We start from the raw sequence: 25,189 nt of genomic DNA on the forward strand, positions 1-25,189 counted from the left end.
CAAGTTCTTGTGCTTTGCTCTACAGAGCTCACAGCTCCTGGTGGTGCACTGTGCCCTGCCCTGGCATGAGGAGAAACCAAAAATACCACCCCAAGCAAGAAATATTCACAAGCATAGACCAGTGCATGACACTATCACTGGCAGAGAGCAGCCCAGCAGCAGGTTATACACAGCCCTAGCAAGAAATATTCACAAGCCTTACTGTCAAACCTTCTAAAGTCATTAAAGAATGATGGCCAGGAAGGAAAGCACAGGTTTGCAGGTTTCTGAGGGGCCTGAATCCATGAGTGCAGCCGGTGTGAGATGCAGGTGGCTCCTGGCCATGTCTCCTGTGAGGGCCTTTTCCAGCCAATCCTACAGGAATTCAAATGGTTTGGTGGGGGCAAAAAGCAATTCCTGAGTATTTCCAGCTTTGTTCCTCCTGCATAGACCAGTGCATGAATTACAACTGCTGACAGCTGGGCCAGACACCATCACTGGTAGAGAGCAGCCCAGCAGCAGGTTATACACAGGTACCTCTGGTCTTTGGGGTAGCCAGAGCCACCCCAAACACAGCCTGAATTGGGAATTCAGGTGAGCAGCCTCTGCTCCCTGCTGTACACAAACACACGGGCTGCTTTGCAAACCCCCTTCACACCCACTGGAACAGCAGGATCTCCTTAGAAAACGCAGCAGTCTAAAAGCACCTTTTTCCAAAAGACCCAAAGAAAGGTTTGCAGCTACCATTTGAGGAGCCACAGGCATAATATTTAAATAATTCACTGATCTGAATGGTTATGAGAAAAACATGGAATGAGCTAAGAGTTGGGGAGCAGAAGGGGAAAGTGGCTGTTTGCAATCTGGAGCACCTCTGTCCTGTCTGTGCAGATGCTCAAAGAAATCTCTTCCAGATTTTTATTTCTCTCTTTATGGTGCAGTAGAAAGGTCACAGGAATCTACAACCTGATATTATATACTTTCAGTTATTTGTGAGCATTGTGCAACCAGTATTTCCCCACTGCAGAGAAAGAGCATATTTGTCACTTGTGCCCATATATCCAACCTGCAGCATTACCCCTTTCCACATTACACTCCCTATTGTACAGCAGCTTGGCAAGGCTGCCACTGCACTTCATCTTAGGTGTGAGCAGAAATCCCCCAGACTTACACTCAGTGCTCCACCTGAAAAACCACCCAAAAGGTAGGTCTGAAGAGAGCTCAGCCTGCCCTGTGTGATGGTATGGGTGAGGAAGGTGGCAAAGCCTGCAGAGCTAGGAGATGAGGCAGCTTCCTTCAGCAGTGCCCACAGTTAGTTCAGCTTCAGTTAGTCGGGAAATTTCACCTTGGTTTTCATTGTTTACCTCATTCCATTCCCTATTACATTTGTAATTCTCTCAGTGAAGCTCATCATTTCGTTTCTCCATTGTTTCTGAACTCCTCCCCAGGGCTCAATGCAGCGATGGGGAAAGTGTGAACAGCCTCACGAATTAACACAGCTCTTGCCAGCACCAGTGCTCCCCCAGCTCCCGAGGCAATGACTTTTATAGAGGGGACAGAGCTGTAAGCCTTGGCTGAACACCTGAAAACCTCTGCAGAAAACCAGGAGCCAGATTCCACCTGATCCCACAAAACCTGCCGTGTTCATTCAGAGACATTGGGTTGGTGGGAATTGTATGTCCCAACCTCTGCCTGGGTTTGGGGTTAGAGCTCCCCTGTCCCTGAGCTGAAGGAAGCTCAGTGTCCATGTGTCACTCCTTCCTCCCAGGGTGACCCAGCACAGCAAGGTGGGTTACAGAGCCACCCTTCAGCAAAGAAAGCAACTGCTCGAGGTGACACTGCCTCCCTTCCTCCAGAAAAGCTCAGAGTAACGGGAGCAGTTTTGTCCCTAGGCACTGCTAACTCCCAAAATTAATTTATAAGAGACTTACTGAACATTTAGAGATGACCTATGAAACCATCTCCAGCGCCAGTAAAGTCGTGGCATGGTGGGGAACACTTTGCCATCAGGTGGAGTTTCCAGCCAGCCTCAGCTCACCCACCTGGATGGAGGATGCTGAGTGCCAGCCACACCTCACTGCCACCAAAGTGAGGATTTAGGAGCACAGCACAGTTCCAGAAAGGCTGCCGTGTCCTTACACTTGCCAGAACATAAGCTTGGGGTGCAATAAAGCACATGCTGTTGGGTTTAGAGGTGCTCCCTGTTCATATTTGAATGTTAAAACTATTTTAAAATAACTGTTTTATGTCCGTGGCCTGGAGAATTGGGGTCAGTACATGCTATAGCTCTGAAAGGCATAAATAATTACTGCTTCAGAGCTGTTTAATCCAGCTGCCTCCAATAAGGTTTTTGGTGAGTTTTTGTTGTTGTTTAATTGTTGTTGTGCTGTGCTTTGGTTGGGTTTTTTTCAGTAGATTAAAGGGTTATTTCTGTTGGAAACAGACATCTTGGTAATACTGAAAATGAAATGTCCTAAATCAGAGCCTAGGAATGCATTATTTCACACACTAGCTACTGAATGATGAATTAATAACAGTATCTCAAATACATCTTCCATCAATATGCTTATTCAGATTCCATCAGCATTTAATTAACATAAATTATATGACATTAGGAGGATTCAGGCAGTCATCAAAAAGAACAGTTCTCTTGTAAGCTACTGAAATTCTTGTGGTTTCTGCAAGGCAGCAGTTTTTATTTTTATTTTCCTCTAGAAATTCATCACAAATCAAATGTTTTCACAGCAAATTTAGAGCTGACATTTTCCTGATTTTCTGAGGATGGGATATTAGATCTCTGGCTTTGTTTCAGGTGTTCTAAGTTTTATGCCAAGGACTAGCACTTGTACAAAGGAAGCATTGGCAGCATCTAACTGCAGAGAGACCTTCAGCAGTCCCTATAACTCTACAGTGAGGTGCAGCATCAGTAAACCATACAAGTCACTTTTCATTTAAGCACCTAAAGTCAAGAGAAAATAGTTATGAGTTCCTAAGAAGACTGGGTTGGTTTTTTAAACTCTCATAACAACATGAAGGTGTTGCTGTTCTGCCTTCAGAAGCGCGCAAGGGAAAGCACAGCCAACCCAGGAATGGGAAAGTTCAGGTGCTGGAAGTGTCAGCCAAGTGACCAGAATGAGGAGGAGAGAAAGAACAGCTGTAGTCCCCCATTGGGCTGAACAGCATCCAAATGCTCATTTGCAAAAAGAAGGGAAGCAAGCACAAAAGGCAAGAGTGAAAATACAAGGACATGCAGGCGCCTGATGACAGAAATGGGGATATCAATTTTTCTGTGTGCCTTTCTGGGGCTAAGAGAGGGAGATGCCTGCTTTAAGTTATCACACAGAACTGAAAGTTGGCAGAGTCAAACTAATAAAAAGCTATTTGAGTAAAGTATCAACTATAAAAGCGCATTTTGCTGTTGTTTTTATTGTGGCTTGTGCTTCTGTTTAATTGTATTCTTTTGTCTTTAAGTTTTATACAGCAAAAAAAAAATTAGTCTGAAGAGATGTGACAAAGCAAAATATTTTATCCTGACAGATGTGGTTGTTCTTTAAACTAGGACAGGGGATTGCCAAGAAGTGTCAGCTCCCCAGGATGTTACTCCAGGGAGGCAGGCAGTGCAGTGCACCAGCAGGGATGCTGCTGTGCAGGCTAGGATGGCAGAGCTGCACGTGCTGCTGGAAGCAGTGCTTTCCAAAACACTGTGAAAGTTTCCTAGGTGTAGTAAAGAGCAGATCCTGGCCCCAGAAGTCTTTGGGGGGTTTGTAACAGGGGGCTGACTCTCCTCTGCATCACATGAAGGAGAAAGAGTGGCAGTATAAATAAATGGATTCAATGCATACTGCAAGTGGTGGGGAAAAGATGAGCCCTGCATTCCATTACACTGTTCTAGTCCATATAATCCACTCCAAATGACTCAATATAAAGCTCAGTATCCAACAGCCCTCCCTGTTATTGTTATGAGTTGCTGCAGAGTGACAGCACCAAGCACCCTCAGTCCTTCAGCAAGCAGCTGCTCCCTCTCCAAAGCTTCCACAAGGGACCAAAGAGGAAAAGGGAGATAATAACAGCACAAAATGTTCAGGATTAGACAGCACGTCAGTGACTGAAGCAGGAATAAAGCCCACCCCAGGTCCTTGCTGTCCTTGCTGTGTGCAGTGGGCTCCACACCTGCCCTGTGGTTCCACTTGATGCAAGATGCTGTGTTGGGACTCCAGCACTAATAACCACAATTTCCACAAGCATTGTGCAGGTCTGTACAGGCTGGGAAATAAACCAGCAAACGTGGAATAGAGTCTTGAACAGGACACTTCTTCCCTGAGATAGCAGAGGATGTGTGTGCCCAAGGAAAGCCCAGAGAGGCAGTCCTCTGTTTTCAAAGGGTGCCACTTTCACAGCCACACTCAAAGCAGCTGTGGGTATCTGTGAAGCCTCAAAACTCTGCCCACAGAATAAGTCATATTTGGGTTTTCCCATTGAAGAAAATCACTTGACATGTTTGAGCCTCAGAGGCTCAAAGGGGAACTGCAGGACCATAATTTTTATGTTGCTATTCACTTCCATCCCATCCTTTTTCATATCCACAATTTAAGGGCTCAAAGGAAATTCTTCAAAAACAGTAATAGTGGTCCTTAATCATCCTCCCACCTTAAGATACTATTAAAAACAGGAAAGATGAAACTCTCATCCTTCCTTCATCCCCAGGGCAACAGGTACCAGCTGTATGCTTGCATGACCCACACTCTTTGGGTTCACCTTCACACCACAAAACACTCCCAGGAGCAGAGGGAGCAGCACAGGCAGGGGATTGGGCACCACCAAGGCTCTGGCATTTTTACAATAATGACTGAGATTTTCAAAGGGGAAATGAACAGTACAAATCTGATTCTAGCTCAGTGTGAATTGGACTCCCAAGCTCTGGGTCATTTTTTTTAAAACATCCAGATCAGAATTAGCAACAAAAGCATTTGCCCTTTTTTATCCCCCCTTTACTTTTGCATTTTCCATTACACAAGTAGAAAGCAATACTGTACTATAACAAGCAGCCAGAGCTAAGCTGAAACACCTCTCCTGCTATAATCCCTCCCTTTCAGTTGTTCATTTCCTTTTCTCATGACATTCTCAAGAGGATTATTAATAATAACTGGGGACAGATATCTTTTCTGTCTCTAACTTTGTAATGGGTAAGTTTTCCCTGGAACATATTACCAAATTTTTTTTTGCCAGACATCCCCCTGCCATGCCCCACTCCTCAGGAGCAGTGGTATTTCCAGAAATTAAGTTAGCTCCACTAACTGCATTATACCTTCCACTCTTGACAAACCACCCTCCATTGCCTTAATGTTCCCATTATATTTGATACATTGCATCACTGTTCATTTACTATGGCATTTTAACTTAGGTTTAGATTATATATCACTGGTGGAGCACTCTGGGATAAAGGGCAATGAACGTTTTAATTGCCTGATAAATTATTAAGGACACTCCTTTAATTGGGCAACGTGGTGTTTACATCTTTGAAGCAAACACTTATGGAATCTGTATGGGTGCAGATTTGTCTAAACACACAGCCAGAAGCCTCTAGGTCCCCTTGAGAATAATAGTTTTATCAGGCTATTAAAATAAACACCACACAGGATAGATTGTACCAGATGCCAGGGGAGATCAGCAGCTGGAACAAAGAGATGAGGCTCCATCAAAGTCAAAGGAGGTGCATTGACTTACATCAGCCAAGGGACTGCTCTTCCACAGCCAATGGATCTCGCTCAAAGCGTGGTAAAATAGCAAAAACCTACATTTTCCACTGCTTTAGCTAACCTAGTTCATTTGAACTGAAATGGGTCACAGTGTACCCACACAAGGAGTTCAGCAGCAAACCTGACTTCAGAGGGAGCCCAGGGAAAATGCAGCTGGGGAGAGAAAGTGCATATTGTGCTAAACAGAGCCTGCTGTGGCAGAAACCTGAGCTTCTGGCTGCTTCTGCATGCAGGTCAAAAGTAAAACATCCCCTGGAAGGACACAGCCTAGGCAGCCCCTTCCAGCCCACAGAGAAAAGATGGGACAATACAGCTGGGAGGAAGCACAATACTGCTTGGAACCTCTCTGTCCCCAGCTTTTTCTTCTGTCTGTTCATCTCTGTACTTTGAAACTGGGATTTCTTAAAGTTTTGCCACATCTCTTCTTTCCTGAGCTGTGTGAATGTAAAAGTATTTGTTGCATTCTTTCCAGACAGATGCTATGCTTCTTGCTTATTAAAATAGAGAGAAGGGAGCAGATTGTCTAGGATGAAGCTTTATGCTTCTTAGGAGTGTTGAAGAAATGAGCTTTTTAGGATAAGTTAACATTTCAAAGGTGTTGCATATCTATTTGTTATCAGTTTTTGGCAACACAGAGGGCCTGAGCTCAGTCCCTGCATACAAAATAACACTGTAATGAATTGTACTTTATCTCACTCTGACTTGACCCCTGCAAGTCAAGTTCTGCACAGGTTCAAGGTAAAGAGGTTCCAAGCCTGCAGGGGACAAAGCCACTTTTATTTCTCTGACTTTGCAGCGGCTCCACTTACAGCTGGCTTTGGAGCAGTGTCCCTGTGATTCAGGGCAGTCCATGCTGGGCTAAGGGGCAAACAGTGCACAGATCCTGTGGGGAGGGTGAAGACAGAGGAAACAAACCCATAGCATTGCCTGTTTTAGCAATTTGGGTACAATATCCACTGCTTTCTTTAAAGGGGCTGGCACTGGCAGACAGTCACAGCAAGGGCAGGAGAGAGTCACAGCACCCGTGTGAGATGAGCTGAAGACAGGCAGCACCTCCACCCTGCAGATGTAATGGGGACCCTCTGCTGGAGTCCCCTGGTGCACTTTGGGACCGCCTTCTCTGCCTGAAAATGTTTTCACCAGAATTGCAGAGCACTGGGGCAGCTGGCTTTCACCTTACCTAAGGCTTCACTCTCATTCCTCTACGGCCAGAGGACAACAAAGCAGTTTGATAAGAAAATACGTGAGCACGCACGTGCCTTTACATGCACAACGTATGTACCTAGACACACCACTTTTCCTAAGAAAAGATGGCACTTCAGTCTCCTTTACCTGTCAAGAGGTCACTGTGTTTTGCTGGGGTAGGGACCCACCCTGATGCCATGCCACATGGCCCTCTCTCACAGCTGGATTTGGCCCCCACTTCCCACAGCACCTGAGTAAAAACACAGTTCAGCCTTACAGATAAAACAACCCTCTGTCCTTTCAAGGGCTGCTGAGGAAAATGCAGTCACAAACCCACTGCTTACTGTCGGTGAATCTCAAAAACAAAGCCAAATTAAGTGAAATCCCAGTTGCTGCCTCCTTACAAAAGCTGAGGTTGAAGCAGTGCATCCAGAAAAACATCTGATTCAATGCTCAGATCTTAAGAAAATCAATCCCTGTGAACATGCACCCAAACAAAAACAAGTGTAGATGGAGAAATTCCTCAGGTTAATGTTTCCAAACAGATCAATGCACAAATGCCTGTGCATTGATTTCCTGGAGCCTCAACCCCACATTAGCTCTTCAGGACAATCCTAATCAGCCATGGATCTATGGAAACAGGATTGAGGCTATTACAGTTTCCTCTCCCACCTTCTCCAATTCTTCTTCTTTTTACTTTCTGCCAGACTCTGGCTTCTTGGGCACCTCCTCCAGTTCTGAACCAAAAAATTCTGCAACCAAAAGCATCACTCTCACTTAGGACATTGTTGTGAAAAGTCTGAGCAACATCGAAGCAAAAATTCCGCTGAAAAAATTCCACTTGGAGAGAGTTAGTGACAGCAACAGCAGCCTGTTGCCCGTTCTTTCCCTCTCTGCACATCTTTACAATGAAAACATATCTAGAAGGGTCAGGAGCAGAAGTGTGTCATCTACACTATCTGCAGGGATTAGAAAACTGGTATGAATTATCCCTTTCATTAATTACTTGATCCTACCTAATCCCCAGTAGATGATGCTGACCTCAATAGACCAAATCTAGGTTTCTTGGCCTACACAACCCCTTTACAGTGCTTCCTAGCTCCCACTGCAGAGATGCTTTCCAGCTGTACTACCTCCTTCCTTGCTTTTTCACTTGCTCACAAGTTCCATGGCTCATCCACTGTGAGTCCTGCCAGCTGCTCTGGGCAGACCCCAGCCCTTCTGCACCCCTCAGTGAACTGGGTCTGTGTGCCACACTGCCCCAAGACATTATAAATCCTCCAAAAAGGACAAGGAAATGTCTGATGTGTGTGTCACTCTGAAAATTCAGGGAGATTTACATCCTACTGCATGTAAAATCCCAGAGAGCTGTGGGCTGTTGGACATCCCAGGCCAAACCAACACCAAAAAAAGGGCCCAAAACTGCAGCATGAAGGAGGCAGCACTGGCACCAAGCCAGTTCTAAGGGATACCAGCTCTGTGACGTATGCAAATTGATTTTTAAGCTTAGTGGCTACTTATCTCCAACAGCAAAATTACATTCAATTAGGCTTGCTAAATAATTAATGGCAATGCATTTGATGTGGCAGGAAGTTCCAGCAGTGAATCACCAGTGTTTCACATCACAGTGCTGACAGTAACTTGGGCTGTTTCTTACACAGAGACATCTTTCATTGTTTCTTTCAGGGTTTCCACCATCCACACCCAGCCTCACTGCCCCTCTCACCTAGGGCTTCATTTGAAGGGATAAAAGGCATCTGCAGCCCTGAGGAGAAGGGCTTGGGAGTGTAGATGGGCAAGGAGTTCCACATGACCTGGCAATGATTCTCCCCCTCTGTTCTGCTCCCCTGAGACCCCACCTGCAGTGCTGCACCCAGCTCTGGGATCCTCAACATGACAAGGACCTGCTGGAGTCAGCCCAGAGAGATGCTCAGAGGCTGGAGCACTTCTGCTAAGGAGACAGCTGAGAGAGTTGGGGTTGCTCAGCCTGGAGAAGAGAAGGCTCTGGGGACACCCCAGAGCTCCTTCCAGTGCCCAAAGGGGGCCTAGAAGGGAGCACAGGGACATCTGGCAAGGGAATGGAGACATGGAACAGGGAAGAAAGGTGTTAAAATGAAAGAGAACAGGTTTAGAATGGATATTGGGGAGTAATCCTTGATCCTGAGGGAGGTGAGGCCCTGGCACAGGTTGCCCAGAAGCTGTGGATGCCTCATCCCTGGAGGTGTACAAGGCCAGGCTGGATGTAGCTCTGAGCAACCTGGGCTAGTGGGAGGTGTCCCTGCCCATGGCAGGGGTTGGATCTTTAAGGTTCCTACCAACCCAAAATATTCTATGAAAAATAATTGTTACTATTGTGGTTTTTAGCTTAAAGCAATTAACCATACATGGAAGCAGGATTTACTGCTGGATTTTTCTCCGACAATGAAGCTCTGAAAATTTTTTGTAATGAAGTGATGCAGAAACACTATTTAGTCATGCAAATGAAAAGAGAATTAACTGTAAAGCATTCTGAGGACCATGAACTTTTTTTGCCAGAATTCATAGCAAAAGATTTTTATTGTCAATCAAAAGGCACAAACACTTCAAAACTGTCCTTTGTGTGTGTGTATTGTTGGGAGAAGGGCAAACAAGACAGAGTAAACATTTTCTGCAATCTGCAGGATACACAGGGCATCAAATAGGGCTGGAAGGATGAAAAGAGTTTTCTGAGAAGCCTATGAACAGATACATAGAATTACTATTGCAAGCTGAGAGGGAAGAAAATTTTCCATTCATCACTGAGGCACCCCAACCTTTACCAAATCCATTCTTTTGCTATCTCCTTCACAACACCAGAGCAGACTTTCAAAGAAGAAGATTTCAGCAAGCAAGCTACAAAAATTCACTCTGTTCTGCTTTGCAGTCTGAATTATGTTTTCTCTTGATGGTCAGACAAACTGTTTTTCTCCCAGGGCAAACCCATTATCACTCCACTAAAGCCTGGGTAAGCAATCCCAGGCTTGGCCCAAGACAGCCAAAACTCAGCTGGCTCCTGGTCTCAGTAACTGTCTGCTTTGGCATTTGAAATCCTTCTCAATAACTGCCTTTTTAAAGACTTGTATTAATACACAGGGAACCTAGAAACACGGGCTGGAGCATGTTGGATTAGAAACTAAGAACCTGCAACTGTGCCTCCTGTTAGCTGGATGGTTTTGTTTATTTGTGCCATCATGTTTTACACCCTCCCCTGCATAGTGGGAAACACGAGCAACAGCAAAGCCACTGGCTCCAGTCCTGCATGGCAGTATATTCCTCTAATTTGGTTTTACACCGTCTTTCAAACGCAGCCTGGCTCCATGTCTGTTCCCAAAGAACGGGTAATTCCATAAATATGTGGTACCCCCTCCTCAGCTACTCTTTTATCTGGAAATACCAGGAGCTGGGGCCAGCAGTGCCAGCCTCCAGCTCAGGGCACCCACAGCACTGCCAAGTCAGACTTTTGGGGTTCTACACACACACAGAGGTTTAAATGCCCAGCAGAGGTAGGGAGGGGGGAGATCCACTCTGCACTGCACGTGCAGCACTTCCCTCTCTGAACTGCAGCATTTTGTAAACAGTTCAGCAGGCTGTATATAAAATTTGAGCTCTCTATTACCCTAATCTTAGAGATTACTGCAGACTCTCACATTGCTGAGGATCAAAGATGAATAGCCATTTTAACCTGTGCTTCCACCGTGGCTTTTACAACGCGAGATGTAATGACCAGGTGCTCAGCTGGTATAAACTGCTGCAACTTTATTTTCTCTGCTAGCAGTAACAGCCAGTTCACATCGTCCAAGGACTTCTTGCAAGGTTAGTATTAGACAAAGCTGGTGCAGGTCTCACTAAATTCTCTAGCTTTTATTCTTTTTTTGTTTGTTTGTTTTTGCTGAGATCTCCACTGATGCAAAACAACTCAGTAAGATATTGTCTCTGCTGCAAACACTTGAGTTTGTTGACACATAAGATCAGCAATAGATACTTTAAAAGAAGAAATATAAAAAAACCCTTCCACCATTTCCAGAGTGAAGCTGGCACAGTGGGAGTAAGATGCAGTGGTCCTGCACAGCACGTGGCAAGGAAGGAGCACAAGCACTAGTCCCAGGTACAGGCTGTTTCCAAATTCCTGCTTGTCCCTGCATGACACAGCCACAGCTTCAGCCCAGCCCAGGAAACAAGGTCATTGTCATCATAATAGCAAGCAAACATTGAAGCTGTGGGTGTGTCCATGAAACAAACCCTGATGCTCAAGAAATGCCCAACTGGTTGGGGGTGGCTCAACAAGCAGCAGCATCCTCTATAATGAATGAACCAGTTGTACTCTGCACAAAAGCCCTGCAGAATTTGGTTTATCTCTTGGTCTCCAGTTCAGCCTAGAGCTACAACTGTCTGTGAAAGCCAGAGAGGAACCCAGCTCAAAAAGCTTTGAAAGGGAAAGCTGTAAAACAAAGCACACAGGTGTTCTGAGAACCAAGTGTTACCTGGATCTCTGGTGATGGTGCCAGGTGTCTGCAGTGGGGCTCAGGCCCTGCACTGAGAGCAAGCAGCACACATCATAAAAAACTGAACATCAGAGGTTAAAAGATGCATTGCAGGAGGAACACATGCATTATAAAAGAGTTGGTGAATTAGTCAGAGACTGGCAAAAGACCGGAAAGGCTGGAGAACACTTGAGCATGATGCCAAAAATCCACCAGCCACTGAATGGCTCTGCTGTTTTGCCAGCTAAATGGCTATTCACACCACTAGGACCAAGAGTGACAGCACTAACAAGATTCATCACACAGCATCTACTCTGGACTCAATGAGAAACTGCCCCAATAAAACCTGCCAGCTCTGCTGATGTATATTATTTTTATTAGAACAGCCTCTCTGATAACCACATTCATTAGGAATTTTAGCAATTCATTTCTTTGTGAAAACTTCTGTGTATGAATTCAGCACAGACAGATGTGAATGGGAGCTTTGGAAAGACAGCATTATACTGATTCAGAGCTATATTTGTCAGTGGGTGTAGCAAAGAGAAAGGTTTAAAGTAGTTATTTTTCTGCAAAGCACATTTGTGAGTGAAATGGTAAATTACTGAAAAGCCTGGGCTATCACCTGAGTTTGTATTTAGCCTCCCACTTAATTCTAAGGTCAGATGCAACATGGGGACACTGAGGCCATTACCCTCAGGGTGCAGTAATTAGTATTCTTCACTTTTCATTTTTCTTGACCAAGATCTCCACATATTCCAAATTAGACACCAAACCAAAAGCAAGGAACTTTCCTGATGACAACTCAGTGAAGTAGGATGGAACAGGATCCAACATCCCTCCCCCTGAGCTTTCCCACCAAAGCTGTAGGGTCAGGAGATGGCAGGCTTGGCTGTGACAATGAGTGACATTTCCCTGCCAAGACTTGGTGAGCAAGGGTAGGGAGCTGCAATAATTGTCCCATTTTCCCATTTTCTTTCCTCCCATTTTCTTTCCAATGTGACAGTGCAGAGACACAAAAGGAACAGTTTTCCCCAGCTGTCCCAGTGGGGCAAAGCAGCCAAACAGTCCCTGGTACATCCCCTGTGCATAGAGACCTCAGAGTGCCTCCCCATTCCCATTCCACAGCCTGTCCAGAACTTGGCTTTGTGATTCCTGCTTTGCACAAGCACGAGGTGAGCTCCAGCCTGCAGCAAAGCAGGGATGGAGAAGAAGCAGCAAAGTGACTCTTGCTGGGTGCAGGACTTCCCAGCTGCATCTGTCCCAGTCAGCAAAGCTGCTCCTCCAGCTCAGACACACATGGTGCACAAAGCAAGGTGTCAGAGGTGACCACGGGGACAAGATGACACACCCCTGATGCACCCCTCCACACCACAGGCTGCTCCATCCCCAGGCTGCCCTTAGACAAGGGCTTTTCCAACCTTTTGGGAGCTTTTGGGAATGCCATTCCAAGCATGCAGAGTGAAGAAGTTTCCACACCTGCTCATTTAGCAGCCTAAACCCAGTAAAAATTTAGAGTCCATGCACAGTTTCAGTGTTATCCCCTTGTGCCACAAGATGAAGCTTTTAGCAGCAAGGTCACACAAACTCCCAAGTTTGCCATGTAACATCATCCCACTCCCACAACAGCCTGACAGGGCTCTCAGAAAAGGGAGCAGCATCTCTTGTTTAAGTCTGTGTGCGTTTATGAATTTCTCAGCTCTCTGTATACACAGAAGATCACATCATACTTTAAAGGGTCAGGAACAGGAAATGCAGCAGGCTTTGACTTCCTTTCATCCTCACAGCAGAGACATTCACTGTGGTGGTGAGAGCCTAAAATCTACCTAGTCATGTTGCTAAACTAGGGATATAATTAAATGTAGAGGCACACACTGTGTTTGTAAGCCATGAGCCATCAGTCTGACTGTTCCCCAGTCTCTACCAAAAGCCACAGGTCAACACCCAGCCCCTCCTTTTCCCTGGACAGGGCTGAGGAGATGAACATGCATGAAACAGCAGTAAGGTATGCTGGAAAACCAACATTTCAGGCCAGTAAATCCATCCTCTTTAACCTGTGAAGAAACGGGTTTAACCTTGGGATGGTATTAACACAAATCTCACAGTATGGGCAAACAGCAACTTAATTTTAGTGAAATATTTTTATCCCTAGATGGCCAGTCTTGCTAAGTGATATGTCTAATTCTCCAGAGGGACAAAGACCAGCAAAACCTGCAGTATGTTGTTATTGCAACAGACAGATGAGGAAAATCCCCACACAGACCCAAGAGCCCATCCTGTGCAAGGGGACACAAATGATGTCAGAGGTAGCAAGTGCCAGAGTGCATTTAACCAAAACTCTGCTGGAACAGCAGGAATAAGGGCTGACAGACATCCTCTCCTAACAAAAAGTTCATCGTGGCCTCTGTGGAAATGAGGTGCCCTTCCCTGTACCAGCTGGTAAATGTGAAGAGACAAGGGGAGCAGACAGACCAGAATTCTGATTGCATGGTGCTGGGTTGGACAGGGGTGCTACATCCAACTTCACTCTAATACTTCAAAGTCCTTCAGAGGCATTTTTAAACAAAAGGCTAAAATGCAAATCTCAGCTCTTGCCAGCTAGAGAAGAATTTTCCACAGCAGCCTCTGAAACATTAGGCACGTTATTATTAACGTTGTGAGAGAAGTGGACATTAATTAATGCTGAATTGCAAAGAAATTCCAGTAGTATCACATATTTCACTCCTGCTGCTGCAGCAATGAACTCATTATGAATAAAGAAATTAAAAACATATATCAGAGGGCACAATTAATGGTCTTCCCCTTATTATTAACTGTGAGCAACTTATACCACCAGACTAGAATAAACGAGGAGGAACGTATCTCAGCTTTTGTTACAGGATAAGATCACAGCCCAAGGCACATCCTTTGCTGAGAACAAAGTGTTTATCAAGTGACTTCAAAGATACTCACTGTGACCTTGAGCCAAACACTTTATATCTGCCAACCAGCAGGTATTCTATCTACAAAACAGTAACAGCAGCTCTTACCTCCTGCAAATTCAAAGTTTGGGGTGTGAGGTCCTCTTTTCTTCTCTGTCCTTGCACAGGGGATTCTGTAATAGTTGTGAAGACCCTTAAGACTCCTTCAGCCACAGCAAGGGGACAGTGAAATTACAGCTCAAGGTGACCTGTGTGGTATTTAGGAGCAGCCCTGCTGGAGGAGGAGCTGGGGTAACCAGAAACACTTGGACAGGGTGGCTGGCAGCACTGAGAAGCCCAGCAATGGGTGGTTACAACCAAGCAGGGGAAAATTTGGCTCCAAGAGTCCGAGGTGAGCCAAGACCAGCTGAAGTGGGTGAAGCAGATCCAGCAGGATAGGGTCAGTAGATCAAAACTCTGCTGCCAGGAGGGGAGGTGACACTTTTCTTGTGAAGGTGTAGCATTGCACAGTCATCCCTGGAGAGGAGCACCAAAGCCACGGCTGCAGAAAGTCACTGATGCTCCAAGGACACCCGAGAGCAGCCCAGCTCCACAGCAGACCTGCCCAGGGACACCAGCTCTGCTCCTGAGCATTTGCCCATTCCCAAGACATCTGTCACCTTGCACATTAACCCAGGCTGACATTCAGCCAGGCACAGCTGCAGCTGCTGTGAACCTTCCCTGCAAGTTCCCATGCCAGATACTTATTTCAGTACTTCTTGCTTTCATGTCTCTACTATTTTTACTATTTCCATCAGTCTTTTTGGCTTGAACTGAACAGTTTGCCTTCACATTATTTCCATCATTGCTCTGCCCATATCCAATACGTGTGTCAGTGACGGCAAAATTCCATGAAGCTTAACTAAATCCATGTTTTCTGGTAAATAATAGCAGCGTGTCCCCCTGTTCAAAGAAAATTATGAGAGATTTATTAATGTAGCATCAAGTGAATTTCTGTTTTATGTAATTATGCATTGAATTTAAAAAGAGATGTCATGCAGGCAATCTTTAGAGTCATAATAGACAATCTGTAAGAAAGAACAAAGGAAAATAATGTTAATAAAACATTATGCCCTAAGCAAGAAATAGGCTTCATATATCAAACATGAGTAAAGATAGTTATTTGATGTAAAATGGAGGTGTGACCTTGCTGCAGAAGTGTTCATTACCTAACACTGCAACAAGCAAATTAATGGATTTTGGAATGGTGCAAATAGCAGTAATAATAATAGTCATTTTGGTTTCTGGCATTTGCTTGCTGACAGCCAGATTTAGCAGCAAGTGGTTTGTGTATTTTTTTTTTTATTTATTTTTTTTATGAAAGGGATTGCAAATAGAATTCCACATAGCCTTAAAGACACTACAGAGGCATGTGTCTAGTGCAAGGGTACTGATGAGTAATCAAGGCTTTACAAATCCTTATATGCCAAGCAGTGGAACCCAAAAACAAAAGGCTGGCTGCCAGAAGAGGATGTGCTTTACACAAGGACACAGGTACACGTAGTACTCTCAAGTACCCTGACATTCCAATCCCTGCATGGGAAGGTGATGTTTATGGTTACTATGGAAATTACAATTTCACATGCATTTTGCACCTGATAAATGGTGATAAACAATTAGTCTGTTGGTGCTGTTTGAGGGAACTGCAGCACTGCTGGGAGGTGTAGAATTGTCAGGTTGAAACATCCTCCTCCCTGCAGAGAGTCCCTTCCTAAGTGACAAAGGTCCCTTGCTAAGTGACAAAGTGAATTGCCTCCTCCAGTAGGTCCCAGTTCAGTTCTGGCCCTCCTGGGCTGGACTGTTGCTGTCCAGAGCCCTGCTAGCCAACAGGGCACCACCCCAAATCATCAGCCAGAAACTCCATCTTCAGCAGCTGCTGGAGAAGGTTTGCCCTTCCCACCCCCTCAGCCTGTCTGCAGAGCACCAGGAGCAGGCCACAAGAATAATGTGCTATTCCAGGTGAAAATTTACTGCAAGAGTGACTGCTGCTCCTGGAGGAGCTGGACAGATAGGGAAAAGCTGATGGCACTGCAGCGATAGAGAGAGCACTGAAGCACGCTGCCCCAGCTGAAGGATGTGCTGCCAAAATTTACCAAAGGGAGCAGGAAACACTGCACAGGGGGTTTTACCTCATTAAACCTCACAAAACCTAAACTGGGCTTTAGGAGCCACTTGTGATGGAGCAAGTATTCTGTGTGGACCCGGCAGGATTGCCTTTGTTTTTCAACAGAGATCACAAATAGATTTCTAAAACACTTTGATGTGTTTAAAACGGTGAAGTTACTAGGCAAGTAGGTACAATAAAAAAAAACATCTCTGCAAATGGAAAATCCCCGAGCATATATGCTTTTCTAAATGCTATTGGAATTTAAAGCTCTGATAATTGCTTTGTAATGTAAGCAATTGCATTATGAGCATGAACACCACAGCCCATGCATCACCACTTTCAGCTCTGCCTTCAGTCATTTCCCTCAAAATACACTCTGATTGCAATAGACTAAAATCTAACTCATGGCAAGCACTAAAGAGAGTTCATTCAATGGACAAATCTTGTATTTCTGAGGTTATCTGCTCAAGACTGGGAGAGGAGGAAGCCCTGCACTGTGGGGCAAGGCTGGGCACCAGCTCCAGTGCTGCCAGCTGGGAGCCTGTCCTGGCATGGCAAAAGAGCTCCAGCAACATTTCCAGAGGGCACCAAACACTTTTAGGTGTCTACACCGTGATTTATTAGAGACCACTAGAACAAGGCAACTTTTCTAACATAGAAAATGTCCCTCCTCAAAGTGAAACAAATTAAAATGGAGAAGGCTGAAAACAAACCTGGCTGCACCTTTGCAAGCTGTTGTTTCTTTCAGACTTGCTCTGAATTTAGCAGCTTCGCGGGCTGCATCTAAAATATATTTAGTCAGCCCTGAGTTCTATGCATTTCTCATTGCCCATCACCACCCAGGCTGATGTCCAGCTGCCCACAAAGCCTCCTTTCTCCAGGGGCAGCTGCCAGGGCAGAAACAACGATCTGCCTTCCTCCCCTCCACCTCTTCTGTGGACTAGAATACACAGTAAATCACAAAAAAACCACCCAGCTGCATCAGGGAGGGAATGAAATGAGAAGGGAAATTGCCTGAAGGTGCAGGAAAGGCTGGATTTGGTACATGGGATCCGCAGTTCCCCAAAGCTGGAGTAGGATCTCCGTGGTGCTGGGCTATAGGTGACCAGCCTGTTGCTGGTGGGTCCTCCCATGAGTTTGTTGCTATGCTTTACACAGAATTTGGGCTGAAGCTGTGTGGTGGGTGCCTGCTGCTGGGTTTCTGGAGTGAAAGTTTCACAAAATAGCATCACAGTTTGTGAGCAGTGGCCTGGAGAGGAAATGCTGTGTTTTCTCTGTGTTAAGGGCTCTGAAGCATTTAATTGAAAATCTTTAGCAACCTTGTACTTAGGAAGAGGAGCTGGGAATTTGACAGTAGATTTTTGGTGTCAAATGTGTGCCTTTTGCTATTTCTGGGGAGAAAAAAAAAAGAAAGAAAACCAAGCCAAACTGGCCAAATTGTGACCTATCCAGCTTTGCAAATACTCGTAAAGACCTGCTCAGACATAGGAGCCAAATTCTGCAGTCAGGCTTGCTCCCAAATGTTCTTGCCCACCAAATCCCAAGAGGGGAAATTTCCTCTCCCAAGTCCTCATGTTTGGGGACAAAAACAAAAACTCCTTTTCCCCTTGTCCTTCCAGAAGAGCCATCCCAAGTGCATCCCACAGCTCTGAGCTTCCTGCTGGGTGCTCAGGAGTGGGAACATCCCACCAGAACTGGGGAGGTTACAAGGACTGCACTGTCCTGCCACAGATCCCAGCACCACCAGGAATCATGGAGCACCCACCCTTGGGACAGGACTCTGTTTTAAGCACTCCTGTCCCTGTGTCCCAGACCTTTTGGCTGCAGTTGCAGTGTTACCACTTCTGAGAGTGTTGCAATTTTCTGTACTTTCAGTTCCTCAATTACATTGATTATCACATTAAACATTCCTGGTACTACAGGAACAAACTAAAAATAATAAGCTTGTATCTTCCTAATACAAATGAAACCCATTTGTACTACTAAAAGTGTAGCAGGTTCATTGTTTCACAGTAATGAAGCTTTCATCTCAAGAGACTCAATTCATAAAAAATACTTGCCAAGGCTTTGCACGTTTTCTTTTTTTTTTAAACTGCCATTAACAGTCCTTTAAGTTCATATCTTATTCAGCATTAGACCAACAACTGAAATAAAAGAGAAGAGACACAGAAAAGCAGAAAAAACCACAATCACCTCTGGTGACAGGGACCCCACATCACCCTCAGCCAGGGTCAGTGCCCACCCAGGCTGAAGGCACTGTGCACCTTCCCCTGCTATAAATAGCTGCAGACACCTTTGTTCCACTTCCTAAAATAGAGACACACTGTAGAGGAGATAGGAAGAGCACAACACTGTACATAAGCTCTGTTTTTATATCTATAAATGTCAGTTTGTAACCAAACCCAGGCAGGGTGGGCAATAGCCCAGCTGAGGAGATGCTGTCTGCAGGGAAGCCAAGGGAAGGATGCAGGCACCAGGTGGGGGGTGAGGAACCAGCAGGTTCTGATGCTTTTCCACTTCTCCCCATGACAAGGCCCAAGACACAACACTGCCATTAAAACATATCACATAAAAATTGAGATCTGGCTGCTCCAGAGGTTCAGCAAAGGTAAACAGTCAGATCTGCTTCAGGTTTCCTGGTTGTCTCCATAGGTCAGGTCTGGCTTTGAGGGAGCATCTCCTGCTCCAGAAGAGTTTGGGGGAGGGCTGGGCATGGCACCCAGGTTCTGCTCTGAGGCTCCCCCAGGGGAAATCAGCTCCTGCTACCCCTGGGTAAAACAAAAGTGATCCTGCTTCTCCCAGTCTGGTGGCTTCTGGTGACAGAATGGCACTGAGTGGCAGTGCTGCTGGACCTGACCTCTCTCCATCCTTCTCTCCTTGAGGGGATCCTGGAGATGAAGCCAGCCAGGACATGCCTGCAGACATCCCTCCCATCAGGGGCTCCATCTGCTTCCCTCCCACCTAGAGGCACAGGCTCACAGACCTGGTAGCAGCAAAGGCTTCCAAGCTTCAGGAAGGAAATTTAAAGGCAGGAGAGAGGTGGAGGAGAGGCTTTCCCTTGTAATTTCTCTTCAAGCCTGAAACAGCAGTACCTGACCCCACACAGCAAGGTCCCACCTGCCCATGCCAAGCCTCAGCACCCACAGTGGCAGCAGGAGAGCAGGGAGGGGAAGGATAAGCATCAATATCCCCTTTTCCTCCTGAATGATGTGGAAGTCAGGCCTTGCTTATCAGAACTTTGATTATCTAAAAACTCATCCCTTAACCAGAATGAGGTCGTGTTCCTGACATGTTCAATTGCATCAAAAATCAGCTTGAATATATCAGCCCTCATTTATCAGAACCAGTTTATTGTCACTCATATTCCTTAATAAGTGTAGGTCTGAGCACTCTTGGCTTTGCTGGTATGGGCAGCACATTTACAGTCAAGCTTTTTCCTGCTAAAATTAAAGACCCTGAAACCACAGGTCTGAATCTAAGCAGGGCTGGATCAGCAGAGTGCTCCAGGTGCTGGAACTCCCCTGCTCAGATATTAGAGGGGTCACACCACCTAATGGGAACACAGATTTGGTCCCAAATTGCTGACATCCATGGAGTATGGTCTCCTCACTGCCAGAGCTGCCTGGAAGAGCCACACTCCAGCTGCTGGTGCTTCCCAGGGCTGGGCAAGCTTTCACAATGAGCTCAAAACCCTCTCACAGGAATGGAAAAACATCTCACGGATTTGGTGCTTTCTTGCTGTTTGTAGTGATGATTCAGAGGAATTAGTGCCATGGAACATAAGGCAAGTGAGGAAATACAGAGAGGGATGTGGGTTGCCAGTGTCTGCCTTGTGAACCTGCCTTGCTATTCATCCTCTGCTCACTTCTGCCAAGGGGTGCTGGGAGGGCATTGCAAGAGAAATCTAGGGCTGATATTAATTCCTGAACTATCTGGGAAAAAGGACTGGAAGCAGTTTGGTTCCACTCATTTAGAATTTGATGTCCCCTTCACTCAGTGCCACAGAAAGCCCACCCAGAGCAGGACAGTCCTGCTGGCACAGACAGCATGCACAGGGAGCTGGAGCTCTCTGCCTGTAGGTGCACCAGACATGCACAACATAAACAGTCACCTCCAGTCCAAAACCATTCCCTCATCCCTGAGGAACCCCAGGCAAATCTCACCACAGAGCTTCCTGGCATCCTTCTCTTACACTGGCTTTCTGAGCACACTCACTATTTCAAACACAGAGTGTTCTTAGCCTCCTTAGCCTTGGATCAACTTTTCCAGCAATACTGATTCCTAGGGAAAAAAAAAATCTTCAGTGAGCACCTTCCCTGCAGCCTGAGCAAGCTCCAGAGCCCGGGCAGCACTTTGCTATGTGTGAGGAGGGGGTCAGGCAGCAGGGGCTCGTTACCAGAGCCAGAGGGCAACCAGGCAGCATCAAAGACACCAGGCACACCTCCTGCAGAGTGTCACCCCGTCTCTGAATCTTTGTACTTGGCAATCAGTCCCACACAAGGCAGAAATCTGGCTTATTAAAGCATGAACTGCTGAGCCCCTCGTTAAATGCCAACCTCATCTTCTCCTGGGGGATTATTTACCCTGCAGATGGGGTTACTGACCCTGGAGCAGCAAAAATGATTTCTAGCAGAGATGAGGCAATTGGGGCACATTTGCCATCCGTAGGGTAATACCACGCTGTCTCACAGAGAGGCTGCTTCCCACACACATCAGAAAATATCCAGTGTGCACACAAGGCATATGTTTCTGTATAAGGTATCTATATAGTGTACCTCCTCTTTCTGCTTTCACTGTGTTTTATCTTTAAATTGGGAGAGCTTTTTAGTAGCAAATCATCAGAGAGGAACTGCTAGTTACCAAGGAGATTCTCTGATGAATCAGAGACTGACTGGTATAAGACCTAGACAGGCGGTAGCTTCTTAATTTGCGAGACCTTACATTTTAAACAGGGGGAAAAAAGATCCTCTCACAACTAACTGTGGACCTCACCAGCAAAGGCTGCTTTTCTTTTTGCCACAGAAGCAAACAACAGGAGCGCAGCATGGGAAAGCAGTGAGCAGCCGGAGACGAGCGGGAGCGCCTCTCCAGCACGCTCTTGACTCAGAAAAGCAAACACCACCCAAGGACAAAGTGGTCCGATGGAGGTGACTGAGGCAAAGGCTGGGAAGCCCCTGATTTCACACCAGCACGGGCAAGGGCACGCAGGGATGAGCGAGCACTGGAGAAGGAGCCGCACGCCTGCTCCTGCACAGCCCTGACACTTTGGGAAGCAGAGGGTGCCCGGCCAGCGAGGTCTGCCTGGCCACGGGCTCAGCACAGCCCTGGGACTGCCCCAGCCCTGATCTCCCCTTGCTGCCTGACTCCTGCAGCTTTCTTCCCAGGAGCAGGTGAGAGGGATGAGCTTTGCCAAATGACAGAGAAGGCACCGACTCCACACGGAGCGTCCTGCCCTCATGGAAATGGCCATCATGCCCCGGCGGAGTCACGGCAGCCAAGGATGCGCAGGCAGAGCGGATTTCAAGAAGAGCTTTTATAAATGTGGGGAGAACAAGGAGCTTCGTGAAATAAAGTTTGGAGAGAGAAAGCTCGGCTTTTTTTGGGTTGACTTTATTCAGAGGGTCTTCACACCCACTTCCTTCTGACAGCTTGTTTCTGTGTAGTTGCTGAATTCTGGTGCTTTGCCTCTATTTAAAAACCAAAAGTAATTAAAACTTCCTGGGAACTGTGAAAGCAGCAAGAAATACTTGGACACATTGAGAGACGAGATATTTGGAAGCCTTCTGCTGGTAGATAGGCTGTTTTCCCAAAGGTGGCAGCTACAGAAGTTCGTAGATGAGAGGGAAAATCTCCCTGTCGCATCCCATTGAAATCTCCATTTTAGGCACTGCTGCTCCTCTGCTGCTCAGGTAAACCTGATCCTTATGGGGGGAAGCTGCTGGATGGGCCAAGGCATTTGGGACGGGGTCAGTGGAAGAACTTAGGGCAGTGCTGGGGAGTGGAGAGTAAAGCATGTATCAGAGCACATGCAGGTTTGACTGCCAGGTGTACACTGGAAAGGATTTCCTAGAGTGATTGCATCTGACAAGGGGCTGGCACCAGCCAGGCTTTAACCGAGGAGTCGAGTGAAGGGCATTTTATTAGTCAAACAGTTTCAAGTGCTGCTCTGAGTTATAAATTACATTTGCTCATCTGAGGAATGAATTCGCTGTTGGTAGCATTTGTGGGCTGGAGCTAGAGGCTTACAGTAATGTCTAACTGATGCATATTGTGATGTTTCAACTTATTAGTGTACCCTGTAGACCTCATTTGGAAAGCAGAATGCTCTAGAATGCTGCAATAGAGACTGAAAACAGCATATGGGGTAGGGAAGGGACACAAGAAACACTCTCTGACAGCAAGCTGCACTCAGAACCACAAAGAAAAACTGTCAGGAAATTCCAGGCTGTGGCTCAGAGCTAGGGGGGAACTCACTGTCCATCCCCTCCAACTTCACACACAGGAGCTCATACAGCATTCACTGGCAGTGCTCCCCAGCTGTGTCAGGCAAGCTAAAGGTGCAGGGGTAACAAACTAAAACAGGCTGCCAGCTTTAAAGCACTTATTGGGAGTTTGGGTCTTATTTGACTTCATATTTATGATCTTTATTTGAAGTCATGTATATGTTTGCAATTAAAACAGAAAAATACTGAGGAAGCTGTAACTGCACACAAACTTCCCACTGACAGAGCACAAACTTCCACACTCTCCCCAGCTTCCAAGCTACATTACAGCAGCGCCAGTACTCCAGCCCTGGGCTGATTGGGAATATCCATATTCCTCAGAATGCATTCAGGCTGTTTGTCCAAATGTGTACAAGCAGCAGAAGCTGCTGGAACAGGAACTGTACTATTCACGGTGATTTTCATCCAAGAATAGCCAACAGGCAGGTTAGGGATTTACAAACAGAAAAACTAAGGCAGTGAGAATTTAAATAATTTGGATAAAAACTTGAAGCTGGATAGAACAAGTGTCCAGATGGGAACTTAAATCTTCACTTGCACTTTGTAATAACATAATCTGGAAAGCTTTAGATGTTGCTTGCTTGTGATTTTTGCTGCACAGTGCTGTTGGTCTGAGCACAGGGACCAGCAGTAGCAAAGCCCCTTGTGGTGTGATCCCTGGGCTGGAGCAGTACCTGCATTCTGCATTTGCTTGTGAATTCTGACTGCAGGAAATGAGTAGGAGATTGGTCTGAGTGGTCTGAGCAGTGGCTTTGGAGTTAGGTTTGTCACCACAAACATTTGCCTGTTTGTGGTGAATAAGGTCAAGGAAAGAGGTGAGGATTCACAAGGAATGTAAACTGCCATGGGAAGGGTGATTTCCACCAAGCAGTGGGGCTTGACAGCACATTTGGTCCCTCCTACTAACCTGGTGTGGGAATGAAGAGAGATTTTGTTAGATAACACTAAAATACAAAGAGACTGAGAGGCAGAGCTTGCTCCAGACCTCCACACATTCTTACATGGTGTTTCTGGGCAATCAGTTATTCTCAGCACACAGAGTGTCTGTTGCTGAGCACGGAGTCCAGGCACTGGGGAAACTTATGAAACAGCCATACAGATGAGCTCTCTGCCATAATCTACCCAGTCCCACTGGAGGAAATCCTGTCTTTCCCTAGGAGCCCTTCATTGCCCCACTAGAAATCTCCTTATTCTCCAGCAGCCCCTTGGCAGGGCAGGTAGGTTTTGCCTCACAGGGATGCCCTGTACCAGCCTCAGTCACTGGGTCCTCACCACCCAAAAAAGGTGTGTGGATAGATGCCACAAGGTATTTTCCCTGTGTTCCCAGCATGGTGTCCCAGCATTGCCCATCCTAACCTCAGCCATCACCCCAGGAGCCCCAAGACTGCAGTGGGTTGACTCAGCCAGGTCTGGGAGCAGGACTGAGGACCAGCCCAGCACCTCCCATGCCCTGGAAGGCAAAGCTCTGTGCTGGCACAGCAGGGAGGTGCAGGATCATTCCTGACAACCTTCTCTGAATGACCCAGATTGCATCACCGTGCTCTGGAGGGAGCCTGCAGCCAGTGCTCTTCAGATGGGAGCATGGGATTTACAGCATGGGGCCCAAGAGAGACAAGGAGCACAGCCATGGCAAAGGAAAGCAAAAGGCTCAGCATCCTTCCCACCTTCAAAGCTGGTAATGGTTTCTTATTTCCCTTTCTACTTTTGCTTTTGAAAGAGCTGGAGAAGTCACTTCTCTGTGCTGCTTTGCATGCCAGGTGCAGACTGCTGGGAGAGCTCAACACCAACCACTGAACCTTCCAGGTCCAGTGCCTTTCAGGCTACTATCCAAAATGCCAGAGGCAACCCAACAGGCTGGAACATTGCATGTATCCAGAATGGACCAACATCTCTCCCCTTTACACTTCAGGATCATTTGGTAGGCAGTGTGCCCTGAGCTAGATGCAGGATGTTGTGCCAACAGAGGGAAGGGATAGCAAAGAAGTCTCCTGGTTTCTTGCATGCTTGTTCAGAGGCTGCAAACAGAAGTTCTGATGCTTGCAGCACCCTGTGGGAGAAGAGCAGGCACAGGCAGCAAAACCCAGTCCAAGGGGTCTGTGTGAGCTCCCTGAAATAATGCTTGGGGGGACACACCAGGAGTTCCCACTCCCACAAGAGCGTCCCTTTGGAGCACTGCAGCTCTGCAGTGCCTCTTGGGCTGCACAAT

The 25,189-nt window shown here is 46.4% G+C and overlaps 1 protein-coding gene across 3 annotated transcripts in view; it reads left to right on the forward strand.

Moving 5' to 3' along the window:
* The window catches only part of LOC120504418 (calcium-activated potassium channel subunit beta-2), a 139,076-nt gene that overhangs the window by 65,440 nt on the left and 48,447 nt on the right, over positions 1-25,189 (forward strand). The window contains exon 1 of one of the 3 annotated variants that reach the window (XM_039713893.1): positions 21,476-22,389. The exons of the other annotated variants lie outside the window; for them this stretch is intronic. Coding sequence (XP_039569827.1) covers positions 22,316-22,389 — 74 coding nt within the window. The 5' untranslated portion in view covers positions 21,476-22,315. Of the gene's footprint in view, positions 1-21,475; positions 22,390-25,189 lie in introns of those variants that run through there. 3 annotated transcript variants of the gene reach the window in all.

This window comes from Passer montanus, unplaced genomic scaffold, assembly GCF_014805655.1.
Source record: "Passer montanus isolate IOZ18808 unplaced genomic scaffold, ASM1480565v1 scaffold29, whole genome shotgun sequence".
NCBI lineage: Eukaryota > Metazoa > Chordata > Aves > Passeriformes > Passeridae > Passer > Passer montanus.